Here is a 25,715-nt window from a genome sequence, read left to right as displayed (position 1 = left end):
ATTTGCTTGAGTGGGCACCAGTAACGTCTCCATTGTGAGACTTGTTATTACTGTTTTTGGCATATTGAATACATCACGGGTAGCTTGCCAGACTTTTGCCGTGCGGTGGGATACTCTTGGTAGCTTTCCAGGCTCTTTGAGAGGGAGGGAGGAATCGAACCCAGGGTCGGCCACATGCAAGGCAAATGCACTACCTGCTGTGCTTTCTCTCTAGCCCACATGACTAACCTGAGTTTAATCCCCTGTGTTCCCCTAGTCCTTCTTGGGATGGTCCCTGAGTACAGAGCCAGAAGTAAGCCCTGAGTACAGTCAGGTGTGACCCAAAACCAAATCCAAAAATTTATGACATGTCTTGTTTCTGTGATAGAAATATATCTGGCCATTGGGAAGAAATAAATTATCAGTAACATATTTCTAGATCCAGCCCATCTCCTGGATTTTTGCATTTATTTTTTTCGTGTCAAACCTTAGGACATTAAGCTCGGGTCCAAGTAGTAAAGATTAAATTCATCAGTGGCTGAGATTCACTGTCACAAGAAGACGCCAGGCCTGTGGTGATGGAGCCACACTGAGATACTCCCACTAACACAGCAATTGGCCAGCATCTGGCCCACAGATTCCCAAACTTACTTGGCTCCCTCCCTCTTTTCAGGAAAAAAAAAAATCAGTGTCTACCTCCCCCCCCCCCCACCCTTCCTGGAAATCTATTTCCTTTAAGCAAGGAAACATAAAGTGCCCCCAATTGCCCATGAGGCATTACCACCCCCTGGGGGAGCAGAATCACCCACTTAGGGAAAGACTGGTCTAGACGATTATTCCTTCCTAATTAGCAATGCTTCATTTGTAGCTATTGTTTCTGGGGAAGAAGGACCCCACTGGTGTGCTGGGGAACATTAGTGTACCTTAGGGGGTTCCAGTTAGGCCTTACATTATCAGTATCCAGGCAAAGGTGTCTGGACCCAGGAAGCTTCTTTCCATAACTGTAGCAATTCTATTCTATAGTACCAGGACATGGAAACGGTTAGGAACCACAAGAAGAAAAATTTATTTTCCCATTTCTTCTTCCTCTTACTGAGAATGAGAGTTTAACCAAAATGTCTGTTTCAGTTCAAGATCTGCAATTACTGATGAAATTTTATGAAAAGAGGAAATTACCTATAAACCAGAATAATCATACACAATAACCCAGAGTTGTGCCAATTCAAAGTACTTCTCCAAGAAAACAAACCATATTTTATTAGTCTCTTTCTCATACATACATATACATATATATATCTATATACCACATCCTTTAGATCATCTCTGGAGAATTTCAACTAATATATTGTGAGTGGCATGTAAAATTTTATGTGTGTTCTTCAGTCAATTCCAGGAAGTTATCAGTCATTATCTCTTTTTGAAGAGATAATGACTCAGCCCTCTCCTGAGGTCTTTCTATTTCTCCTTTAGGAACTTCTAGTAGATACTGCTGAAAACTCTCAGTCTGGATTTTTTTCCTAATATTACTCTGAATCATCTTCTAAATTCTATTTGCTGGTTCTCTAATGCTTTATCCGACAGTATAAACTATTTAACCTGTTCTTTGAGTTTTTTCATTTCAGTTCTTTTATTTTCTAGAAAAACTAAAAATTTATTTATTTTCTTCTTCAAATCCTTTTTTTAAAAAAATATTAGGTATTCTTACTAATGGGTATGTGAGCAGAGCCGGGGAGAATTATTCCTGACCATGTTCTAGTCTTACTCCTGGCTGTGCTCAGGGATCACTCCTACCGGTGCTCAGGGAAACTTCTGTAAGTGCAAAATATTGAACCCAAATCATCTGCTTGCAAGGCAAATGCCTTCACCCCTGTACTTGCCTATCCCTAATGAGAAAGGGTGAGTCTCGGCCCAACATAAATTTTTGTTGTAAAATCTTGGCATGAACATTTATTGTCAAATCCAAACCTGGTCAGCAGCGGGCCTGGGGTTCTGTGTTCTCCAGGGAAACTGGTTTTCTCTCATCTGGAACCCAAGCATGTGTGACAGCTGCCTTGAAATCTTTGTGCCCACACTCCATCCTTCCTTCAGTTCACCCTTTCAGTGCAGATGTGGTCCTTTGCTGTGCCTGCTTTTCATGCAGATTCCTGCTCTCACCTCCCACAAACTCTTACCACTGAATGAAGTCAGGTTTTGTACCCAGAATCTCCCAGGGCATCTCAGTGCCAGCTTTATGTAAGTTTTCTAACCTCTATTTCTGGAGCTAATATTTTCTACCTTTGTTTTTCTTGGCAGCTCAATTTGCATTTAAGCATTTTGTGATCTATCTTATTCAGCAGTTAGAGGTGGGGTAGGTTATCTTGGGCCACCATCTATCCCAGACTAAGCATTGTCTAGTTTAGATTTTACTTCATCTCTGTGTATATCACATGCACACACACACACACACACACACACACACACGTATATATACACACATATATAGCTTTCTGTGCACCTTCTCCTATTCAATAATTCTTGGGTTTACTCATCACTGGGCACATTGGTCTTATTATAAGCCATAGCAGAATCAGAAAATCACTTTATTTTCTAATGATTCTAATTGCCAACATGGGTCACACCTGGTGGTGCTTGGAGCTTACTCCTGGCTCTGTGCTCAGGGATCACTCCTGGAAGTGCTCAGGGCACTATAGGGGGTGGCAAAGATCAAAGTATGATCAGCCTTGCACAAAGCAAGCACCTTAACCCTTGCTTGTACTGTCTCTCTGGTCCACAATATCCAAATGTAATCCCTTAATTATTTCTTTAATTTATTAATCCACCACTATCTGAAATAAACTTGCTCATTTATTTGTGAACAGTTTCTGCTTTCTTCCGCTAAAATGTGCATACAGCCAACTCGGTTTCAATCCACAACATCACATATGGTCCCCCAAGCCCTGCCAGGAGTCATCCCTGAACATAGAGCCATAAGTAATCCCTGAGCATTGTTGGGTGGACAAAAACAAAACAAACCAACTAAAATGTAAGTGCCACGAGAATAGTAAGAGGTAGGTCTTCATCACTGTATCTTCATCATCAAGAAGGCTGCCTGGCATGAGGAAGATCTCAACACATACTTATTGAATGAATGCATGCATGCAGAATGTCAGGAGTGGGTCTCATTGATTTATGTGGTTTATCCATAATTTGGAAAATAATATGCAAAAGTATCACTGGCCCCACTTTACAGATGAGAAGATTGATGAGAACAAGGTCCAACTCCACTTCTCTATGTCTCTCTTTCTGCATATATGTACATACATAACACATATACACACATATGTATGTGTATATATACATATATACACATGTGTGTATATGTGTGGTACCTGAGACCAAAGGTTTCCCACATGCAAGGAAAGTGCTGTACTGTTGAGCTGCATCCCAGATTCCTTCGCATTTGTTCCTAAAAAACACTCTTCTACAGTACATTTTTTCTCATTTTGTCAGGTAACATTAAATATGATTTTTAAAACCCAGTTTACATAACCTTTGGGCATTTTCTTTTCATTGACTCTATTAAAATTTAATTGACACTTTTTCTTACAAATTAGTGGAAAAGTAATTTCCATTATCAGAGAAAACATATTTTACTTGGTTATATAAAATGAAACTTATTTGGGATAAATAAGTTATTTAAACTAAAGGTAACATAATGGCTTTGGAATTAGACAACTTGGTAATTTAAGTTCAGACTTTACCCCAAGCCTTAGTTTCATCTTTTGTAAAATTAGGATTTAAATCTCCACTGCCTAGGATCTTTTTTGGTAGGAAGAAAGGATGTTTGGTTCTCTCCGGGTGGTGCTCAGGGTTTACTCCTGGGTCTGTTCTCAGGGATGACTCCTGGTGGGGCTCAGAGAACCATATGAGGTGAATATATCAAGCCCTGGTCAGCCACATGACAGACAAGTGCTTACCCTATATTATGTTTGTGGCTCCCTAGGAACATTTTAAGAATCATAAAATGTTTACCTTGAATCCTATGCACAACAAATTGTCATAGACTGTGTTAAAAAAAAAAAAAAAAGAAAAAGAAACCAGCTGCCTGGATAGTACAGCAGGTAGCTTGCCTTGCACGCGGTCAACCAGGGTTCAATTCCTGGCATCCTGTATAGTCTCCTGAGCCCAATAGGAGTGATCCCTGAGGGCAGAGTCAGGAACAAGCCCTGAGCACTGCCGGGTGTGGACCAAATTTATACCTCCAGAAAAAGCAGGTAGGTATAAAGAAATGATGATACTGGTGGAGGGATGGGTATTTGATCATTGTATAATTGAAACCCAAGCACAAAAATTTGTAAGTCTACAACTGTACTTCATGATGTATCACTAATAAAAATTTTAAAAAAAGAAATGGTGATAATCACAATGCTATTAAGAATCAAAACCATGGGTGGGGGGGGATGCTGGGACCCGTGGTGATGGATGACGGGCACTGGTGGAGGGATGGGCACTTGATCATTGTATAACTGAAACCCAAGCACAAAATTTGTAAGCCTATAACTGTACCTCATGGTGTTTCACTAATAAAAAAAAGAAAAAAAAAAGAATCAAAACCATCATTGGAAAATTGAAGGAAAAACAGGACAATTGAAGGAATTTTTTTCCCAAACCGACATTTTCATAAAATACATAAAACATGAATACCCAGAAAATTAAATACATAAAATTAAAAACATAAAAAGCATACAATATGAATATTTTGTTATTAGAGTCAGCAGACATTAAATTATTCTTTCAAATTGTTAAAAGTCTCTGAATGTTTTTTTATTATTTTTTATTAGAGAACTGTGATTTACAAAGATATTGATAGTTGAGTCTTAGGCATATAATATTTCAACACCAATCCCTCCACCAGTGTCAATTTCCCTCCACCAGTGTTCCCATATTCCCTCCCCACCTCAATTCTGAACGTTTTCATTATAGCTTGCTGCATAATAAATTACTCACGAAACTCAGAGGCTTAAAGCAATAGTTATTTATCTTATTTAATGTCTGTCGGATAGAAATTCAGGAGTGAAAACCAGAGAGAGTACAGTGGGTAAAGTGCTGCTGACCAGGGTTCGATCCCTGAGCACTGGGTCCCCTGAGCACTGCCAGGAGTGATCCCTGAGTGCAGAGCCAGAACTAAGTCCTTAGCACCACCAGGTGTGCCCATTGCCCCTAAATAAAGGAACTCAGGAGTGCCTTCATCCACTGATCAGAACTAAACTTAGTCAACTGACTGGCAGGTTGGGTGTGTCTCGAGGTTACAATGAAGATGGATGCCAGGGTGCAGTTACCCGAAGACCCGACCAGAGGAGACCATCTGTTTTCAAAGAGCCCAGGCATGTGTTGGGCAGATGAGTGCTCGCTGTAGGCAAGATGCCTCAGCTCTGTTTTCTCCATGTAGACAATCCTATAGTGCTGCTGGACCATCCTCATAGCTTGGCAGCTAACTTTCTTCACAACAAGAAATCCATGAGGCAGCACATAGCAATCCTCAAAGCCTTTGATGCCCCAACTCTTAGTACCTGCAACACCCTCATGGCCAGATAGATTAGTCCCATCAGTGTGGGTGGGAAACCAGGAGGCAGGGGTCACTGAGGACTTTTTGGACACTGGTTGCTTAAACTTGCCCTCCCAATTCCATCCTTACTTCTCTGTAAACCAAATTTCAAGCAGCAAATTCCAAGCGGTTATCTCCCTAAAGTTCCTCATTGTGGCACTGTAGCACTGTCCTCCTGTTGTTCATTGATTGCTCAAGCGGGCACCAGTAATGTCTCACAACAAATTGTGAGACTTGTTACTGTTTTTGGCATATCGAATGCAACACGGGGAGCTTGCCAGGCTCTGCCGTGTGAGCGAGATACTCTTGGTAGCTTGCCGGGCTCTCTGAGAGGGGCAGAGCAATGGAACCCAGAATGACCGCGTGCAAGGTAAATGCCCTACCTGCTGTGCTATCCCTCCAGCCCGTCACTCATGATTAGGAAAATCAAAGCAATACTGAGATATCATCCCATGCCAGTGAGAATGGCACATGTCAAAAAGTCTGGAAACTGCCAGTATTGGTAGGGTTATGGTGAGAAAGGAACCCTCATCCACTGTTGGTAGGAATGTCATCTGGTTCAGCCTCTATGGAAAGCAATATAGAGATCTCTCCAAAAAATAAGAATAGAATAGAAATCCCACATGATCCAGGGATACCACTTCTTGGCATGCAGCACCAAAACACAAAAACATTAAATTGAAATGATATATGTACACTTCATTGTACTTCCCTTAAAAAAAAAAAAAGAGCGGATGGGGCAGGAGCAATAGCACAGTGGGTAGGGCGTTTGCCTTGCACACTGTTAATCCAGGTTCAATTCCCAGCATCCCATATGGTCCCCTGAGCAACACCAGGAGTGATTCTTGAGTGCAGAGCCAGAAGTAACCCCTGTGCATTGCCGGGTATGACCCAAAAAGTGAAATAAAAAAAGTGGCAAAATTTAATTTTCAGTTTCCAATTCTGTTCTTTTTTTTTTCTGTCCTGTTATTTGGCTTCACATTTCTTTTACCTACTGTGTCTCTAAGGGAGGCTTTGCCTAGACTGTATCCTCAAGTCATGAGCACAAACAGGCTGGGTGGAAAGACTGAGGACATAAACTACTGTCGGTGGGTTTCCTTGGGCTCCTCACAAGACCATCCTTCAAGGTGGCCAGCAAAGAGGATAATTCAGTGAGCTCAGTTCAAAAGCTTCACAAGGTAACAATGGAAATTGACTTGATTTAGCTTCAAAGATTCTATTAACTCACAGAAATGATGATTTTTCCGGGAGAATTAATACATGTCCTCTGGCAGAGAGAACGGAAGTGACTCCCGTTCTTTGAAACTTTTTTTAGACTCAATTCTTAGTGAGATCTATGTGCAAAACATTATAGCTTAGATTCATGGCCCCATAAGACATGCATTTCAGGGCTGGCTGATTAAACCCTGATGTCAGTTTCAAAGAAAAAGCAAAACGTGCTGTAAGTTCATCTCATGAAGCGGAAATGGCCGTTTCCGAGACTGGCACTGACAGAGTCCTCCTAAGCACATTGTCATTGCTCGCCGTTATATGTGTGCTTGGGGGAGACGCTTACTGGAGATAGTCTTCATGCCCAAGGTCAAAAGCACATAAAAACTGGAACAAAAAGAACAAGAGTAATCGCTGAGTTGAAAGTGTGCCTTCCTCTTTGTCTCTCTGGGTTTTGAACCAGAAGTGCAAATTACAAACAAAAAGTCAAGATGTGCTTCATGTATTTGATACAGGTAGATCCAGAGAAAGAGCTATGCTTGGAGTATCACGCTTCACTCAAATGAGAGAAAAAATTCGGAGTTCCGACCTCTGTCGACAGTCAAGAATCAGGGACTCTGTCTCATTTGCCAAGGCGTCGAAAATCAGATGGGCTGGACACGTAATGAGATTTGGAGACAACCACTGGACTAGAGCCATTACCGACTGGATTCCACGGGACGTCAAAAGACCGTGTGGCCACACACCTACGAGATGGTCAGACTTCTTCGTCAAGACCCTGAACGATCAGTTTGAGGCTCTTCGTGTTCCTAGAATGAGCAGATGCCATTGGACTACACTAGCACGCGACAGGGACGAATGGAGACGTCACTGGTGCCCGCTTGAGCAAATCGATGAGTAATGGGATGTCAAGTGATCAAGTGATCAAGATCTAGAGAGTATAGCTTCAGTTAGGTATGTCAGTCTTTGCACCCACAGAGATTATTGTGTTTTGGTCAACAATGGAAGAAAAAGTTACCTTCATCAGGAGCAATACTTCACTCCTAAAGTTTTCAGAGTGTTTCCTCCTAGTAGGAATTTTCTGGTAAGAGTTCTCCCCAATATGCAACATTTGGACATTATACGCTTACATTCTTATTCTGATTCTAACCCAGTGGTGTCCTTTGTCTTGTTTGAAAGCCTTCTACTCTCTGCACCCTTGTTGGTATTGAGACCATGGCTGCAGTGACCAGGTCATCCAGTCAGCTGCAGGCTCTAACACTTGGTTCTGCCCTTGCTCCCCTCAGCTGTGATGCTCGTCATGGCCTCACAGTGCGGGAGTGGTGTTTCCCCATGGGGAAATGCTCTGTTGTCGTGCTGGGAATCAAACAGCATCACTGTGGGCATCACACCGGGCACATGTCGGAACTGATTATTCTCTGACCCTCCTGCTTACAATCACTATTTCTTCTTTTTCCATCTGCAGAGCACTGGCTAGGGTGCTACAACTCAGTTTCAACCGTTTTGCACCTGAGGACTGGCTCATGTCGGAATCCCATAACCACTGGGGTAGACCAGTAGTTTTCAACCATTTTCCCCCTTCTATTTTATCAGAGGTCAGCCAAGCAGTGCTAGTAGGCCACCAGAGTGACAACAGAGGGTGCTGGGTGACAGGACCTGAAGGCCTCACAGGAGCCATGCAAAGCTCCACTTCAGCACTGCTATTCAAACTTTCAAACCTGTGGACCCCACAGACCAGTATTAAAACCTCTGCAAATGGTCCCTGAGCACTGCCAGATATGGCCCCCAAAACAAAACAAAACACACTGCAAACTGATGCTGAAGAATTTACAATTTGAGAGAAAGTCTTCTCTCTCTCTCTCTCTCTCTCTCTCTCTCTCTCTCTCTCTCTCTCTCTCTCTCTCTCTCTCATTGGCTTTTAGGGTCACACCCAGTGGATGCTCAGGGTTCGCTCCTGGCTCTACACTCAGGAATTACTCCTGGAGGTGCTTGGGTGACCACATGGGGTGCTGGAAATCAAACCCATGTCGGCTGTGTGCAACCCTACCTGCTGTACTATCACTCCAGCCCCGAGAGAAAGTCTTCTTTCCAAAAGAATTTTTTTAGAGTAAAGAATCAAGCTTAAGATAAAGGAACAGGGACCAAAGCAAGAGCACAGCAGTTAGGATACTTGCCTTACCTATGGCTGACCTGGACATAATCCCTGGCAACCCATATGGTCCCTTGAGGCTGCTAGGAGAGATCCCTGAGCACAAGAGCTAGGAGTAAGCCCTGAGCACCACCCGGCATGGCCCCAAACCAAATTAAAATAAGATAAAACAAACAAAATTTTCCAGAGAAGAAATGATCTAGAAGTTGAGGAGATAATCAACAGTCACTTTGGTAACATGTCTGGTCATCATGTGCTGTACTAATTCCCTATAAAATGATTCTTGAGACCCAAGAGTCTTTGTCTAAGATTTCAGGTGCTTGCCTAGCCTAGCTCCAACGACCTGGCCAGCTGGTGTAAATGAAACCTTGTTCTCTTGACATTGATTGCCTTGGTGTGCTTGATGAAGCGAACCCCCCTTACTACGTTACCTAATCACCTGTGGCGCAGAGCTTGCCTTCTCGCCAGGTTGCTGAGGAGGAAGCCAGATGCAGGGAGGTGAGCCTGAGACAGCAGGGGGCGCTGGAGCGATAGCACAACGGGTAGGGTGTTTGCCTTGCACGCAGCCGACCTGGGTTCGATTCCCAGCATCCCCTATGGTCCCCTGAGCACCGCCAGGAGTAATTCCTGAATGTAGAGTCAGGAGCAACCCAGGTATGGAACCCCCACCCCCGAGAGAGAGAGAGAGAGAGAGAGAGAGAGAGAGAGAGAGAGAGAGAGAGAGAGAAACAGCAGGGTTCAGGGATGGACAAGGGCTCCAGCTACTTCTCTGTCATTAGCTAATGACCAAGAGAAAGTAACTAAGCCTGTCTGTGCAGCAGCTTTCCTTGGCAGTAAGTTGTGAATATTAATAAATAGAAAACAACCTCCAACAGGCTGTTGTGTGGATGAATGCAACCAGTATTTGGAAAACAGGTAGAAAAGAGCCTGGCCTGTGATGAGCATTATGTAAATATTTACCAAGAGGAGTCAAGTTATTGCAATTTAAACCCATCTCCAGACAAGAAGGCCCTAGGCTCTGATCTATTTTAGCTGTGTGGTATTCCAAGACCCCGTGAGGGGTGGGTCTGGAAAGGAAAAGCTTCAGAGCAAGAGGTGAGAAGTAATCAGCTCCCAAACCAAGGTCTGGGCCAAAAGTCCTTGGTTCTGACTCTGAGTGTAGGGGACCCAAATTTTATACCCAGAAAAGGAACACAAGGGTAGACCCTGGTCCTTCACAAAGTCGCTTTACAAATCTCTTCTCTTAAAGTCAGTTGGGGTTCTGGGGTGACCTGTTTGCAAGACTACCTTTGCATTTCACAGTTCTGCAGGATGGTGCCATTGGAAATAAGAATTCTTAACTATTGGAAGCTGGAGAGATAATACAGTGGGTAGGGCATTTGTCTTCCATGTAGACCCAAGTTTGATCCCCGGCATCCCATTGGTGTCTCATGCACCTCACAAGCAATTCCTGAGTGTAGATCAAAGAGTAACCCCTCAGCATCGGTAGGTGTGACCCCCCCCCACAAAAAATTGTTAATTACTACTCATAGTGGATGATAGTGGTTATCAGTGATTTCTTGGATTTTTCATCATGAGTTACAGCCATGGAGAAGGATAAAATTGACATTTCCAATGAGTATTTTAGTTTTACCTGTTACTGCTCATAATTGCAGAGCTAAAAATTATTAATATAATTAATGTTGATGTGATAAGAGATGGCAGGTTGAGTTGGGATTAACTGGGTAGATAACATGTTAGCTGAGACATGAAATTATATAAATTTTTTTAAGCTAGAGACCATGGCTAAAAGTCATTAGTGACTGACTTTCATACCCATTAACTATGGACAACATTGAATGCATGATCTTCCCAAGGGGGGTTTTTTTTGAGAACCATTTGCAAACTTGAGTCAGGCCCATATCTTGGGCTCATTGTTGAACTTCATCCCGAGTTTTTAATGTATGCTGCTTGGGGTGGGGCCCCAAATTTTTTATTCTAGTAAGTCCCCCGGTGATGCAGATACTGGTAGTTCTGGGACCACGTTAAGCATTACTGATTTTTTTTTAATTTTCTGCCCATACCCAGCTCAAAACTTACTCTGGCTCTGAGCTCAAGGATCACTTCTGGCAGAGCTTGGGGGACTATATGGTTCAGGTGATTGAACCCAGATCAGCCACATGCAAGGGAAGTTGCCTCCCCCACCACACAATCTCTCCTTCCCTGAGAACCGCTGATTTAAAACCCATCTCTCCTCTTTGGAAGAGCCACACCTTCACCTGTGTGGGACTGCAATCTAATTAGACTTGTTCTAAATAGGCCACCTTAATCAGTTGAATTTCCAAACCACTTTCAGCAACTTACAGACCAAGAGAGCCTTCACTTCATTTTTTCCTCTACCCTAGCAGAAAACAGGGCCAAACTTTAGTGTAGGGTTTAAAGGAAAATTCAAAGTTAACTGTAGAGTTAGATTCATGTTTGTGGTGTTTTGATACATCTTGAAACACTTTAAGATGTCTTGATCAAAGAAATAATACAGGATTGCCTTACAAGCAGCTGACCCCAGGTCCATTCCGTGCACCCCATGTGGCCCCCTGAACCCCACCATGAGTGGTCCCTGAGCACAGGGCCAGGAGTAAGCCCCGAGCACTGCCCAAAAAAATAATATTTTAATAAAATTATTGAAGTCTATCCATGTAGCGTTCTTTCTGGGGAGTTCTTGAATGTGCAAGCTGAGAGGTGGTTACCAGTAGATGGCGCTCTGAGCCCATTCATGACTGCTAGGATGGGCAGGGGAGTGGGGTGGAGATTGAGGGGTGGGGATTAAGGCAAAAAGTGCAGGGGAAGGTGCTTGCTTTAAATCCTCAAAGTAAGGCCTTCTCACCCACTTGTCATAAAATAGCCCAAGATACACGTCTTGGAAAATCGAAGTGTCAAGCTCAGCATCTTTGCCACATTTCAAACTAGGTAATTACCTTCTCTCCCAAAGGGAGTCTGTCTTATATATTTGTGTCCTTTCTAGGTTACAGGTTTCCCAAAGGCAATGATCTTGCCTTTCTTCCATTCCGTAAAACGCTGAAGTGAAACTCACTTTTGACAATAACAATTTAATTATTCTACAGTCCTCTGAGCTTCAGGATGAGCTGTTACATAATTGCCAATAATAGAGAGACTTGCCTGCCCAGCGCAAAACACAAGTTTTCAGTTGACCTAAAAGTAAATTGCTTATTTACTTCTCTGAAAACCCATTTCCTGCCACCCCAAATTGTCAGTCATTATTCAAAAAAAAAAAAAAAGAACTCTGCACTCTAGTCTGCCACCTTTTTATTGTCTGTGGAGGTTTCTGTTTGTATTTACCACACACAACAAATAGCTTGATATAATCATCTAAGATAATAAAATAGTTGAGCAGTTTGTTTTTAGATTTACATTTGTATAGAAACAATCTATGGAATTCCCGGCCTCCCAAGCTAAGGTGTCTAGAAACAGTGAATGTCTCAGCTATAAATAATTGTTTGGTAAAAAGCTGCCGGTTCCCTCCTGAAATCGGTCTCCACGCACCTTCCCTCAGGGTCCAAATCTCCGGGTCTTGGGAAGGTCCCTGTCCTTCTGTTAGCCAGAGGGATTGGGCTGGAGCGGCTACAGAAGACGGGATGAACAGAAACTGCTGGGGCGTCTCACTGACCCTCACATTTTCTGAGGGTCAACGTCTCTGCAGTATGACTCCCTGTCTATAAAGGCGAGGGGCCATCCAGAGAGCCATGTGTCTGATGCCCCCAAACGCCCCCTTCCTTCTTCACTAACCATGTCAGTCAGTCGCTACAGACTGGCCGTGGCTACCGTCCAGATGTTCTCCCTGAAGGCTGATCCTCCTGTTACATTTCAGTCTCATCCCTGACATGATGTCACTTAGATGCTGAGTCTCGGTGCTCAATTAGGGTGTACCATCCCCTAAGAAATGCCTCAAGCCCTCCCCCACCCCCATCCCGCCCCCCACTCAAACCCCCAAAGTGCCTTAGAGGGAAGACGCCCCCGCAGAGGCTGTGACTCCCAGGAAACGCCTAGATCATCCCATTGATTTTAGTCCACTCGTAGATGTCCTGCTCGCACACGATGTCGGAGTTGATGAGGAGGTACCGGTCACCCACACAGAAATGCTTCTGACAGGCGGCACATTTGAAGCACTCCAGGTGATACACTTTGTCTTTCACCCGCATGGTCATCTCATAGGCACGGATCCGCTTGTCACAGGACGCGCAGAGACCATCTTGGCCAAACAGCCTGCAGAGAAGAGAGAAATGAAGATGACGGAGGCAGAGACATGATGGGACTGACCGCCTTCAGGAAGGGTTCCAGAAAATTTCCAAGATGCAGGAAGCCGAGGAGAGCTGAGGAGTCTCTCTTCTAAAAGGAAGGAAGTCTCTCTGGGATAGAGCTGCAATCCACGACGTGTGTGTTTGGCGAGTCACCACTGGGCTCAGTAGTCTCCCAGCCTGTCTCCACCCCTCAGTGGCTGGAATCTTCCCTCCTCAGGAAAAGATCATCAGCTGCAGGGTTTCAAGAGGACTGACTGGTGTGAACTACAAAACAGCCATTGGTCAAAAAAAATTTTTTGGGGGGGGGTCATACGTGGCAATGCACAGAGGTTACTCCTGGCTCTGCACTCAAGAATTACCCCTGGCGGTGCTCAGGGGACCATATGGGATCCTGGGAATGGAACCCCGGGTGGGCTGTGTGCAAGGCAAACGCCCTACCAGCTGTGCTACTGCTCTAGCCCCGCATTGGGTCAAACTTTTGGTGGCCCCTCAGAGAGAATGGACTGAGTCGGCAATAAAAGAGACCTATGGGGGGGGGGGTGGCTCCCAAATCACATCATGTCTATAGTCCTGAGCCCTGCCTGTACAGTGGGTGTGGTCCTGAATGCCTCCATCGCTACCAAGATCATCAGCTAACAGGGGCCCACTTTCTGGGTGGTGAAGGGGAGTTGGGTCAAAAAAAAAAGACCTCGGTGTAGTACATGAGCCCCCAGAGATCAGGACACTCAGCATCTCTCCACATGGAATGGGGGATGTCACACGCTTCCTCACTGCCCTGTGGGCATGAGTATCTGGAGAAACTGCTCTTCCGTCTTTGAAATCAAGACTCAGCAAAGTCTCGGCGGCACGTTCCCTTATTTTAAGCAATATTCAGTGTCTGGGAGTGAGGGGGTGTTGTGGGGGGGGAGGGGGGCAAGGGGACTGCGACTTGGCAGAGCCTGAGGTTGGGTTCACAAAGTCCTGTCCGAGGAACAGAAGCACTGGCCTCCCCTAGGGACTTTGAGAAATGCAGTGTCTTGGGGCCCCCTGACAAGAGACCCTTGGAGTGGGGCACAGGGGAGGATGAACTCCACATCCGTCTGTGTGCGGATGAACCTGCCCAGTTGAGTCTTGCACAGGCTGAAGCTTGAGAGTCAGCCTGCCAAGAGTGAAAGAAGTATTGGGAACAGAAGCCCAGGACTCAGAGGCTAGGGTGAGTCTGAGTTCCCACACGACACTGGGGAGAAAGAACTCAGCCTCTTTTGAGCTTGTGAAACAGCGGTGACGTCGCCGAGAAACCCTGACGTCACCAGGCAGTTAGCAGGATCAAATGAAGTCTGGGAAAGCACCAATGAGGAAGAGCGAGGAACAAGTCCATGTCTTAACAGTCATGAGCTAGGGACCAAGGCCAAGCACCAACGGCCCAGGGCTGAGCCAATGAGGCCTGTGTTTTAACACATCTCAGGCACGCTCCCAACCGCAGCAGTCAGGCTAGCTGACGTTATTTTCCCATAAGCCTGACAACGTGGCCAAGTTCTTCCCATGTTAAACCTTCCGGACCATCTCAATGTTCTCTCTTACCCAGAACTGATTATTCACTTCAGAACAACACAGAATCAATTGACACATTCTCAGAGACTACAGGGGAAGATAACGGTGGTTGACAAATTCTAGAACATCTGGAAAAAAATTAATGGACTCAGGAAGTTGTGGCCTGTGGGTAGAACGCTCATTATTAGAGGCAGGGCCCACTAATTTCCCTGAGAATCCTGCTCTCTATTTGAAGATCTCGGAGTGTTTTCAAAGTACCACCAGGGAGCAAACTCATTAATGGAGGGGGAGAACACTTTATCCCAACATAACAGATGGCGGAGCCGTAGGGAACTGCCACCTCAGAGGCTGGAGAGTGGAAAGACGGCTCTGGTTTGCTGACTGCTCAGTAAGCTGAGTTTGGGTCGAAGCAAGGAGATGCGGCTTGACAAGCCCACGTGGAACGAATCCAATGGCCTGGGGTATGAGAGCCTTAAGGAAGGAGAGCATTTATTAAAGGGAAGTTGGGGGGTAAATTTCCAACGAACACCAGGCAACTGGTGGAGAGACGAAGGGAGGGCACTGAGGAAACAAGCGCGGGTAAAACATTACCTCTGAGCCGGTGACCCGGCACCCCAGGGCAATGCCAGAAGTCTCCTTGTTTCTGGATACCTGCAGTCCCTCCACGCTCAGGCATTCTGAGATTCTATATTAACAGTAACAGCAAGCTGGCACTTGACTTGCACATTCGCATGGGACACCCAGAACCCTGGTCTTGAGCTGGGTATTCTAGAAGCAGACCCTGAGTGGGAGTTGGAGCCAGGCAAAGTGGTGACCCCAGGCCGAGCATCTGCAACAAGCTTCCGCCTAAGCCCAAAGGGGTGCAGGTTATGTCTCCAAGTCTCCCGGACTCTAGGTGAGGCTGAAGGGTTCTGATGCTTCAGCAATAGCAGCCACTGGGCAATGTCCACTGGGGACCGGGGCCGGAGGCATTGTTCTGGCTCTAACAGATATAGAAATTTGACCCAGGGCTGGAGCGATAGCATGGCGGGTAGGGCGTTTGTCTTACACCCAGCTGACCTGGGTTTGATTCCTAGCATCCCATATGGTTCTCTGAGCAGCGCCAGGGAAATTCCTGAGTGCAGAGCCAGGAGTAACTCCTGTGCATCGCTGGGTGTGACCCAAAAAGAAAAAAAAACACACCAAAGTTTGACCCAGTAGCTGTTGGGCTGCCAAAAGTTTAACCCAGTAGCTGTTGAGAGAAAAACCACAGGACATGGGGTGTGGGGTGCAAGACGTGTGGGGTGCACACAAAAACAGCTCCAAAGGGGGTGAAAGGGGTTAGGGGTTGCTGGAACACTGGAGACAAGGCCCCAGGATCGGGCCCATAGCTTCGGGCTCTGCATGGAAGTGTCTCTTGAATATATCTAAAGGCTGCGTGTCCAAGAGAGGACCGTCCTCTGGCAAGTGAGCCCCTGGACGTTCGCAGGAAGAGAAGTAGCCGAGGGGGAAGCAGGAGTGAACCTGGACCCAGGACCCACCTGCCAGAGCCTCAGATACCTCTGAAGGGCGGCTGCAAACCAGAAAGGAGAGAGAGTAATCAAGTGCCCTGCTCACAGACCATCCCGGACCAGAAACGCTCCCTCTCCTCTGTCAAGAGGTGTCAAGGCTTAAGCTCTCTCAGGCCCACTTTAATAACAATAATATAAATATTAAAAGATAGCCGGAGACGCCGGCACTAACACAGAGCTAATTAACATGTTGCCTAGGAATGTAGCAGGGAGAAGAATTATTTCATGTCACCAAGACACAAGTTAATTAACATTGGATTCTCCCAGACTATTTTTTTTCCCCTCTCCCTTTTAAAAATGGAAAAGATTAACAAGCCCAGGCAGCCCTGAGCTTATTCTTGAATGTTATATAAAGCCGCGGAGATAGGGCGATGCTGGGCTCTTTTGACCTTACTCTAGCTGCACTTCATTTAATAAGATTCCAATGATTTGACAGGGAGGCACTGCGAGGGCCCGATGGGAATCATTTACCCCGTCTGTTTTCTGCACTGACTTGGCAAATGGGGAGCGAGCACAATCAGCTCTCTCTCTTAAGCCCGGTTCTATTTTCTTTCTTGTAACTTGAAGAAGGAAAAAAAAAAGACAATTGACCAAAATTAGAATCCTGATCATTGAAAAACCCTACTTCTTTTCTCACCAAGTATGCAAAGACTTACCAGGGAATTTAGAAAGGAAAAAAATATATATATATGAAAGCTTATTCTATCAGTCTCTGGGTAAACAGATAAGCTTTCTTCGCCATAGAACTGCCTGCCGTTTTCCCTCTTTTTTAATGGGAAATGCTGAGGGCAGGTCTGGAAGAGCTGGCGGGGCAGTCAAGGGCACTGGAGCCCACCGCGGCTTCCGTGGGCTGGGTGGGGTTGCTATTCGAGGCTTCGGATGCACTGCAAACCCTCTGCTACTGGGAAGATGGCAAAAAAAAAAAAAATCCTGACAGCTACACACTTGAGCAGAGCTGACAGGAGAGGGCATGGAGGTACTGCCACAGCAGCAAATATGAAATTGGAATGCTAGAACATTCCAGGGAGCAGAAGCACTCGTATCAAGCACCAAACATTCATGGGGCTGAGTCGGGCTGGAGCCTCAGACAGGGTTTCGGGTCTGGTCCCACCTGGAGTTGGGGCGCTCCTCATCTGTTCGCTCTTTGTTCAACAGGGGAACAATGTCAGGCCACGGAGGGCGGGTTCCAGGAGCGGGCCGCGCCAGGCACTTGGATCACTATTCTGCCTAGTCCTTACTTCCTCCTTGGATGCAGGTGCTAGTGTTTATCCCCTCACAGGCGAGGCAACCAAGGCTCTTGCCCAACATGCCTGAGCCAGAAGGCAGAGATGCTGGGCCTCTGCCCCTACCATGTGGAGGGCAGTGCGCTCTAACTTTCACTTCTCATCCTGTACCAGGGTGTCCTTCAAAGTAACCGCACAGGGGTTGGAGCAATGCACGGAGGTAGGGTATTTGCCTTGCACATGGCTGACCTGAGTTTGATTCTCAGCATACCATATGGTCCCCAGAGCACCGCCAGGAGTAATTCCTGAGTGCAGAGCCCTGTGCATCATCAGGTGTGACCCAAAAAGAAAAATATATATATACACACATTGGGGGGATTTAGATGTTCCCCTATGACTCCCACCTTCCCTATTAGAACAACTCACCCTGCATACTTCTCCCTAACCAGGCCTCTTCAAGGGAGCCTTTAGTCGGGACCCTGTGGCTCTTTCGTTCTGTTTTGGGGGGATCAGGAGTGGGATTTTTGTTGTTGCTATTGTCTATCTGTTGCCATGGTATGCCCAGCCTGGTTCCCTGTGAGGGCCAGGGATGGAATCCAGGGGTCCAGCCCTGTGAGCCATCTCTCCTGGTCAGACTCTTGTTCTTAGAGCCTGAACTTTGGCCACGAAGGACTAGAGCCCCAACAACAAGCTTCTCAACAGAAGACGTACCAATTACACTTCTGCGGCCTTCGGGAGAAGGGCAGGGTCAGATTCGAAGTCAGGGGAGACCCAGCAGCCCTAGCCAGGCTCCACCCATGGCCTTGGGGGGAGGGAAAGAGTGGGTACCTGAGATAGTCTCTCCGGCACAGCTTCCGGCCCAGCTTGTAGTAGAGGCGCCGCCCCACCTCACCCAGGCGGCACCCGCAGAGGTCACAGCTGAGGCAGTCCTCGTGCCAGTACTGGTCGATGGCCTTCAGGAAGTAGCGGTCCCCGATGTTCTGCTGGCAGCCGCCACATGTCAGCAGGGATGGTGGGATCTGCAGCACCTCATCCACTGGCTCCCTGGAAAGCAAGCCACCAATTAGGGACAACCTGTTCTCACCAAGACGGGGGCTACCACATTCCTGACTCCGGGGGGGCAGAAAACTGGGATGGGGGCTCCGAGTCCCACAGGGAACCTCACCGACTGGCCTTGATGTGATTCCAAGAGACAGGCCCAGGCAGCTGTGGGTTAGTGCTGGAGATCACCCCAATTTCCCGTGGCACCCAGAGGCGCACCTGGGCAGCTGTAGGTGGCACCCTGACCCATAGCCTAGCACCCCTCTGGCCTGCCCTCTTTCCCCCACCTCCTGTTCCCCTCTGTATTCACAATTATTCTCTCTCTTCCTCTAGACCCAGAGTCCGAGGGCAGACCCAAACTCCAGAGGAGACACTCAGTGCTGAACTAGCCGGTTGTTAGAAGCAGAGAGACAGAACAGAGCATAGGATGCTCGCCCTGCATGTGGCCAGCCTCGGTTTGATCCCCTATATCACATATGGTCCCCTGAGCACAGAGCTAGGAGGTAAGTCCTGAGCATTGCTGGATATGGCCCCCAAACAAACAAAAATTATTAAATCAAAGGATTCCTTGCTGCAGGACAGCCAACTACCCAGAGCTCTAGCTCAGCCAATTGAAGCCACACACATCTTCCCACTGTCAACCCTTCTGAGCTGCACAGGGGAGAGAAGAAAAAAAGGACTAAGTGATATTTTAGATCCTTTTCTCTTCCAAAATCAAATTTCTACCAGACTGTAACAGGAAATCTCATTATTTTGCCCTTAACAAAATTCCACATTCCCTTCTTCCTGAAGGAACCCTTGAAGATAAGTTCCAGGTGCTAAGGTCATTGTTAAAACTTACAAAGAACAGTAATGAGGCTTTTTGACACCCCCAAATTTTTACAACAGCAACAACATTTTGGAGATGTTTGGTTGATTTAGGAAAGGAAGTAAGGGGGGAGGTAGAGTTGAAGAGAGAGGGCAGTAAAACGCCCCTAAGGCGAGTGTCCAAAATGAAACTGTGATGTATGTTTTTGCATTAAAAAGTCTGACAGTTTCTCCAGTTCACTCTAATTAACTGAAATCTGTTACTTTTATGTTACACTTAAAATCAATCATGTTATTTGTCAAAAGAAAATAAAGGGCCGGAAGAAATTATTCCAGGAACAAACAGATGGCCTAATATGGAAAACTTAACACCTGTTGATTTATAAACCATGATCAAGGGCTCTTCTGAGCCTCAAAAACAAACCTTTGTTTTCGTGTTTTAATTATTTATGTAGCGATAGCACAGCTGTAGGGCATTTGACTTGCATGCAGCCAACATGGTCAACCCGAGTTCGATTCCTCCGCCCCTCTCAGAGAGCCCGGCAAGCAAATCGATGATCAACGGGAGGGCCTTTACCTTTAATTATTTATGTGTATTTTTTCCAATTCCGGGGGTAGGGTACTATGTTTGGGGATAAAATTCGAACCAAAGTCAGCCCCATGCAAGGCAAGCACCTTAACCCTTATACTATCTCTCTGGTTCAAATCGATTAGATTTTTTTTTAAGAGATCTGGGCTGGGAAGATGGTTCAAAGGGCAGGATCATGTACTTTACAGCCTGAAGTCCCAGGTTCAATCCCTCGCACTGCATTGCCCCTTGAACAACCAGATGGAACCCCCAACACTGAGCCAGGTGCAGCCTTCAAGCATGGCTGGGTTTGGCCCAAAAACCTCCCATCCCCTACAAAGAAGAAAAGAAAAATAAACAATAAAAGAAGCTGGCTCCAGTTGTGAAATTTCCAAAGAGTTAACCCCTCACTACAGTAATAGTGTAAATCCACATCTCCTGTTTCCAACTGACACTAATTTACCACATCTCCCTCCAGCCTGAATGCTGGGTACCCATGGACCTCAGCACTCACTGCTCTTACGGTCACTGTTGAAGTCAGGCTTATCAGTGTTTATGGTACACCCAGACAGCTCCAGGTGACTCAGTGTGAAGGTTGCACTTCTCTATGAATATTCAGAAATTCATAAATTCAGAAACCAAGCCCATGCTTTGCAGAGTACAAGGATCTTCCATAATACTCTTTGTCTTCAGAACCACTACCCAGAGAAGTGATACCTAAACCAGTTTTCTCTCAAAACTGGGATTGGAGAGATCCCAGCATAGTGGTTGGGGAGCTTGACCTGCATAAGACCAACCTGGGTTCAATCCCTGGCATCTCATATGATCTCCCAAGACCACAAAGAGTAATCTCTGAGCATCACTGGCTATGGCTCCGAAACCCAAATATACATAGATGTATCAACTATAGCACTGTCCTCTCGGGTGGGCACCAGTAACGTCTCCACTGTAGGACTTGTTGTTACTGTTTTTAGCACACCGAATATGCCACAGGGAGCTTGCCAGGCTTTGCCGTGTGGTCAGGATGTTGTGATATCAGATACTGTGATATCAGATAACTGAGTGCTAATATAAATGCATATAAATATATATGTATATAATTAAATATCAAAACTTCAGGGACTGAGGAGATAGTTCAGCTAGGTGGGTCATGTGCTTGCCTTGCATGAGGCTGACCCAGATTTTATCCTCAGCACGTAAGGTTTCCTGAGTGTCCTCAAGCATGATTTCTGAACACTGAATTAGGAGTTGGCCATGAGCACCTCTGAGATGACAGAAACAAACAAGAAATTTAAGACTTTTGGGCAGGGATCTGGCTCACTGATGAAACATATGTATGTCTTGGGGCTGGAGCAATAGCAGAGCGGGTAGGGCATTTGCCTTGCATGGGGCCGACCCAGGTTCAAGTCCCAGAATCCCATCTGGTGCCCTGAGCACCTCCAGGAGTAATTCCTGAGTGCAGAGCCAGGAGTAACTCCTGAGCATCGCCAGGTGTGACCCAAAAAGCAAAAAACAAACAAACAAAAGACATATACATGTCTTGCATGCATATGACATGGGTTCAATCTCTGGAGAGATGGGGTTCGGGGGGATAAAGACTTACAGTTTACAGAAGTCACTAAATCTTGGCCTTTCTTTGTTTCTCTGTGTTCCATATAAGCACTTCCATTCTCTCTCCTTCTGAAAAATACTCCCTCCAGCACATTCACCTCCACTAACTCCAGACTGCATCTCTTCTCACGGCCCCTGGCCTGTACTTTGCACTTCCAAAGCCACTCATGGACCCTCTACCACACTGGCTTCCCTGATGCTGATGGTGCCAACCAACTGTGAAGGGGGAGAATTTGCACTTGGCTGGTGCAAAACTGCCTGGAATCCAAATGAACTGCTCTTATTACTCAGGGAGGTGGTAGGGGCCACAGATTGCCTGGTAAGGCAAATATCCACGTGCATAAATTTCTGACTCTTTTCCTACCTAAATGTTTCATTTGCATGTGTCTAAGCAAGTTTCTCTGGGTAATTTGACGTCAGTCAGAATGACCCAAGCTGGCTCTGAGTTAAGTGTACAGTAAAACAGCGGGAGAGTTGTCTGCAGCCGAAATGGAAAGCAAACGAGCTACTATGTGGCCTGAGATGAAATCTGAACAGACGGGAGACGTTAGCTCTATCTTTATGTATTTAATTATAATATCATATTATCTTTGTTACATGATGCAAGCCAAAATCTGAGTGGGACTCATCTTCAAATGGGATTTTATATCCTCCCAGAGCCTATCTGAATATTACACCTGAATATCACCTCTGCCAGATTTCACAGATAATTTCTTGACGATTTCCAAGGGGGCACAAGGCGGGATGTGCAGCAGTAATCATTCAGCTAGCTGGGCCACCTTCAATTACAGCCTGTCTTCTTTGGGTACCCGGTGAGGCAAAGGATAAAGGAGGTGAGCATCCTTCAGTAAGTACCCGCTGTGTTATGAGGATAGGATGTTTCCATTTTCTAATCTCAGTGAAAAAGCACAAACTTCAAAAAGATCAAACTTCCTTCAGGGAACGGAAGCTGCCAGATTTATCTTCTAATAAAATGTTCTAGTGAGTTAGTTCTGTGGATCAGAAAGGCATGAGGGCCGAAATCACCCCATTCTCTCTCTTATTGTATTACTACGGCCTTGCCCAGACTCTGAAAACTCAGGGCTAAATTGCAATTCTTGGTTCGTTTTTTATAAAAAAAAGTGAGCAAACCACCCTTTAAGCCCATTGTTTGCAAAGATATATTTCTTTCAAGAGGAATGTTCCTTTTCTTCCAAGAATTTGTTTAAGGAAGCTGGATTTTTGTTAAAACAAGCCTAGCTCCTATTAGAACGGGTATCTTAACCTTCAGGACTGAATAGTGATGTTTATATTCTCATTGGATCATGGTACTTCCTGTGTTTTATGAGAACATGCTGGGCTTTTATGCTGGTAACTGAGGGTAAAAGCCAGGTATATAAACACCATGAAAAGCTGAAATGAGGGCTGGGGGAGGGGAGGGCGACTTCAATCAGGAAAGCACAATTCTTTTTAAGGCAGAAAAAGAAAACAAAACAAAACAAATGCCTCTTAAAAGCACAAATGGACAAGTCATTAACCAGCTCCTTTGGTCTGTGTAACAAATCCCTTCAAAGGGATTAGATGGGAACTTCAAAGGAATAAAAATTCTCAAAACCAGACAGCTAATGAATCTTAAAAGGGCATTTGCGTTGACGGGAAAATGATATCTCAGACAACCCTTTCTCACCAGGTTAGCACTGAAGAATGGGTTGGAGGTGAAACATTTCAGAAAACCAGTAAGGGGATCAGAAAACCAATGTGGCCACCTCTCCGGGCTCTGGTTCCCGCACCCCAAACCCTTCTGAGGTTGTGGTTAGAGCTATGAGACTTTCCCCCAGAAAGAATTAGCTAGAAGCAGGTTAACTTGGGGGTTCACAGTCCCCGTAAATGGATCCCGTGGGGGAAAGGGGAGCGCGCAAAGACAGATCAACTTCGGGTTCCGTGGCCCTGAAGTCTCAGGAGACCAAAGAGAGCTCAAGGTGGGCGCCCGCGCACACCCCAACCCCTGCCCCACACACACCCCGTCTGGTCGCAGGCGCTGCCCGCAACCTCTCTACCTGCGCACGGGAACGTAGGGGGGCTCCGAAGGTCTTCACTTGGCATATCCCCGCTTTCTTGGACCAAATGGACAAAGAGAAGGGGGGCACCCAGGAGAAGCGAGCAGGGGCGAGGAGCAGATTGAAGTCCCGGAACGCTCTGGAGACTGTACCCGCACCTCTCCGAGCTCCCCTGTGCTTGCTCGCGCGTAAACTTTGCAACCCGCGGTGGTTTTGGGGAGCGGCCCCCCCACCCACCCCCAGAGAGCCAGGAAGGGCATCCCGGGAGGTTCGGGACCCATCTCCACTCGCTGCAACCCCTTCTCCCCCGGAGCCACCCCGAGCAAGTGCGAGGTGGTGGTTTTGGGGGGGAATCCCGGGACACACTACCGGGGGGGTGCAGGGCCACACGCGGAGAGGGGGGTTGAAGGGTGGGGGGGTTCGGGGGCGCACACTTACTCCGACGGATCCAGGCTCTTCCTCTCGATGGCCGAGGACATTGGGGAGCGAGGTGGGGTGCCAGGGGGCGGGGGCGCTCCCTTTGTGGCGCGGGGCTGGCCGGCGGCCGGGGCTCGGACCGCTCCCTCGGGGGCTCGTGCGCCTCCTCTTGCAGCCGCGCTCGGGCGGCGAGCTCGGCCGGCGGCGCTCAAGGACGGTCGGCGCGCTGCCTTCAAACGCCGGAGAGAGAGCAAGAGAGCGAGAGAGGAGAGAGAGAGAGAGAGAGAGGGAGAGGGAGAGAGGGAGAGCGAGCGGGTCACGGCCGCGGCCCAGGCGGCCCCCGCGGCTCCCGGCTTAACCTTCCATCCCCGTCCCGCTCGCGCCGCCCGCGGGGATGCTGCGCGCCCGCCCGGCCGGGGAGGGGGCGGCGGCGTGGGGGGCGGGCAGCGGACCCCGCGCCGCTCCCCGGGCGCCCTCCTCTCTCGGGAAGCTCTATTTTCGCTCCGCTTCCCTCTGTCTCTGGTTTCATTTCCTTTTTCCTGATCGCGATTCAAATACAATAGAAGGAAATCACATTTAAAGAGACAGCTGCCCAGTCCCCCCCCTCACCCCACCCCTCCTCTGTTCTCCCGCACCACCACCTTCTTTTTTTTTAAACCCCCTGCTCTTTTATTTTATTTTTTTATTACTATTTATTATTTTATTTTAACGGGGCTCCTGGGGATTCGCGATCGCCACCGCAGCCGCCGCAGGACCCACTTCGCGTCTTAAAGGGGCCGGCGGCGCGCGCGCGGGGATCGCGCTCCCGGGAGACGGGGCCGGCGCTGCGGTTCGCGCCCTTCTCCACGCGCGCCCCCCCCCCCCCATCTCCTTCGCCGCCGCCGCCGCGGATCCCCTGCGCTGGGACGGACCCCGAAAGTCGGCGGCGGGCCGCTCGGGTGGGGGGTTGAGGGGAGGTGGAGAGAGAAGGCCGGGGTGTGGAAGGAGCACGTACGGAAAGGAAGCGTTTCGAGGGGCCCGGGGCGCCCGTCCCGGGTCCGAGGCGGTGCCAGGTCCGCGGTCCCCGCTGCGCGCCGGTGCCGGAGCGGTCTGCGTGCGAGCTGGGACCGCGCGCTGGCTGCGGGCGCCTGAGCAGTGCCGGGGGCGGCTAATCCCCGGGGTGGGGGGTGGGGGGGTGTGCGGGCCGGGGCGGGGGTGGGGGGGCGCGGTTGGGAGGGACCACGCAGATCTGAGCTTCCCCTCCATCTGCTGGCGGCACGAGTCTCTCCCTCTGCACCTTTCCCAGGGCCGGATTCCTGCGGGTCCCCATTTGCAAAAGTGCCCGGAGGACTCGGCCCGCAGCGGGAGCCTTTGCAAAGAGCGAGGTTCTTGGGGACACTCACGCCCCGAGTCCGGGGCCGGGAGAAAAGCCGGGCCTGATTTGGGAGGAGTTTGGGTTTCCCTCCTTGCAACCTCTAACCCAAGTTCTAGGTGGAAAGCTGGGAGTCGAGGCGCAGAAACAGAAGGGGTAGGTGGAAAGTCTGTTCTTCAGCAGAATTGAAAATAAAACAAAACAACTTTTTTTTCTCTCGATCCTCATCAGGGCTCCAAGAGAACGGTCGCATTCAGGCATCCTGAGAAGCCTGCCTGAGCCCACCCACCCTGACAGGTGTGGGTTCTGTCAGAAGCTTCGTTTTTTCCTGCTCAGGTCAGATACTCTTGGTTCTTCACAAGTGT

At 47.5% G+C, this 25,715-nt stretch overlaps 1 protein-coding gene across 1 annotated transcript; it reads right to left on the bottom strand.

Moving 5' to 3' along the window:
• Window positions 1–12,910: 12,910 nt before the first annotated feature.
• On the bottom strand, window positions 12,911–25,134 carry LMO2 (LIM domain only 2). Its single transcript, XM_056133928.1, has 4 exons — window positions 24,994–25,134; window positions 24,021–24,229; window positions 18,348–18,563; window positions 12,911–13,181 (listed from the first exon to the last, which is right to left on the bottom strand). Exons 2-4 carry the CDS (start codon window positions 24,059–24,061, stop codon window positions 12,962–12,964), a joined length of 477 nt encoding a protein of 158 aa, XP_055989903.1. The 5' UTR covers window positions 24,062–24,229; window positions 24,994–25,134; the 3' UTR covers window positions 12,911–12,961.
• Window positions 25,135–25,715: the final 581 nt, after the last annotated feature.

This window comes from Sorex fumeus, unplaced genomic scaffold (assembly GCF_029834395.1).
Source record: "Sorex fumeus unplaced genomic scaffold, SorFum_2.1 ptg000007l, whole genome shotgun sequence".
In the NCBI taxonomy this organism is placed as follows: Eukaryota; Metazoa; Chordata; class Mammalia; order Eulipotyphla; family Soricidae; genus Sorex; species Sorex fumeus.
Note: the sequence above shows the minus strand (reverse complement) of the source record. Positions and strands in the feature narration are given on the sequence as shown.

Excerpts from the sequence above, each read along its gene's own strand:
- LMO2 (XM_056133928.1), bottom strand. The coding sequence starts at position 24,061 with ATGTCCTCGGCCATCGAGAGGAAGAGCCTGGATCCGTCGGA. Across the intron at positions 18,564-24,020 it reads AAGAGCCTGGATCCGTCGGA|GGAGCCAGTGGATGAGGTGC; the intron begins GTAAGTGTGCGC and ends CTTGCTTTCCAG. Across the intron at positions 13,182-18,347 it reads TGCCGGAGAGACTATCTCAG|GCTGTTTGGCCAAGATGGTC; the intron begins GTACCCACTCTT and ends TCTTCTCTGCAG.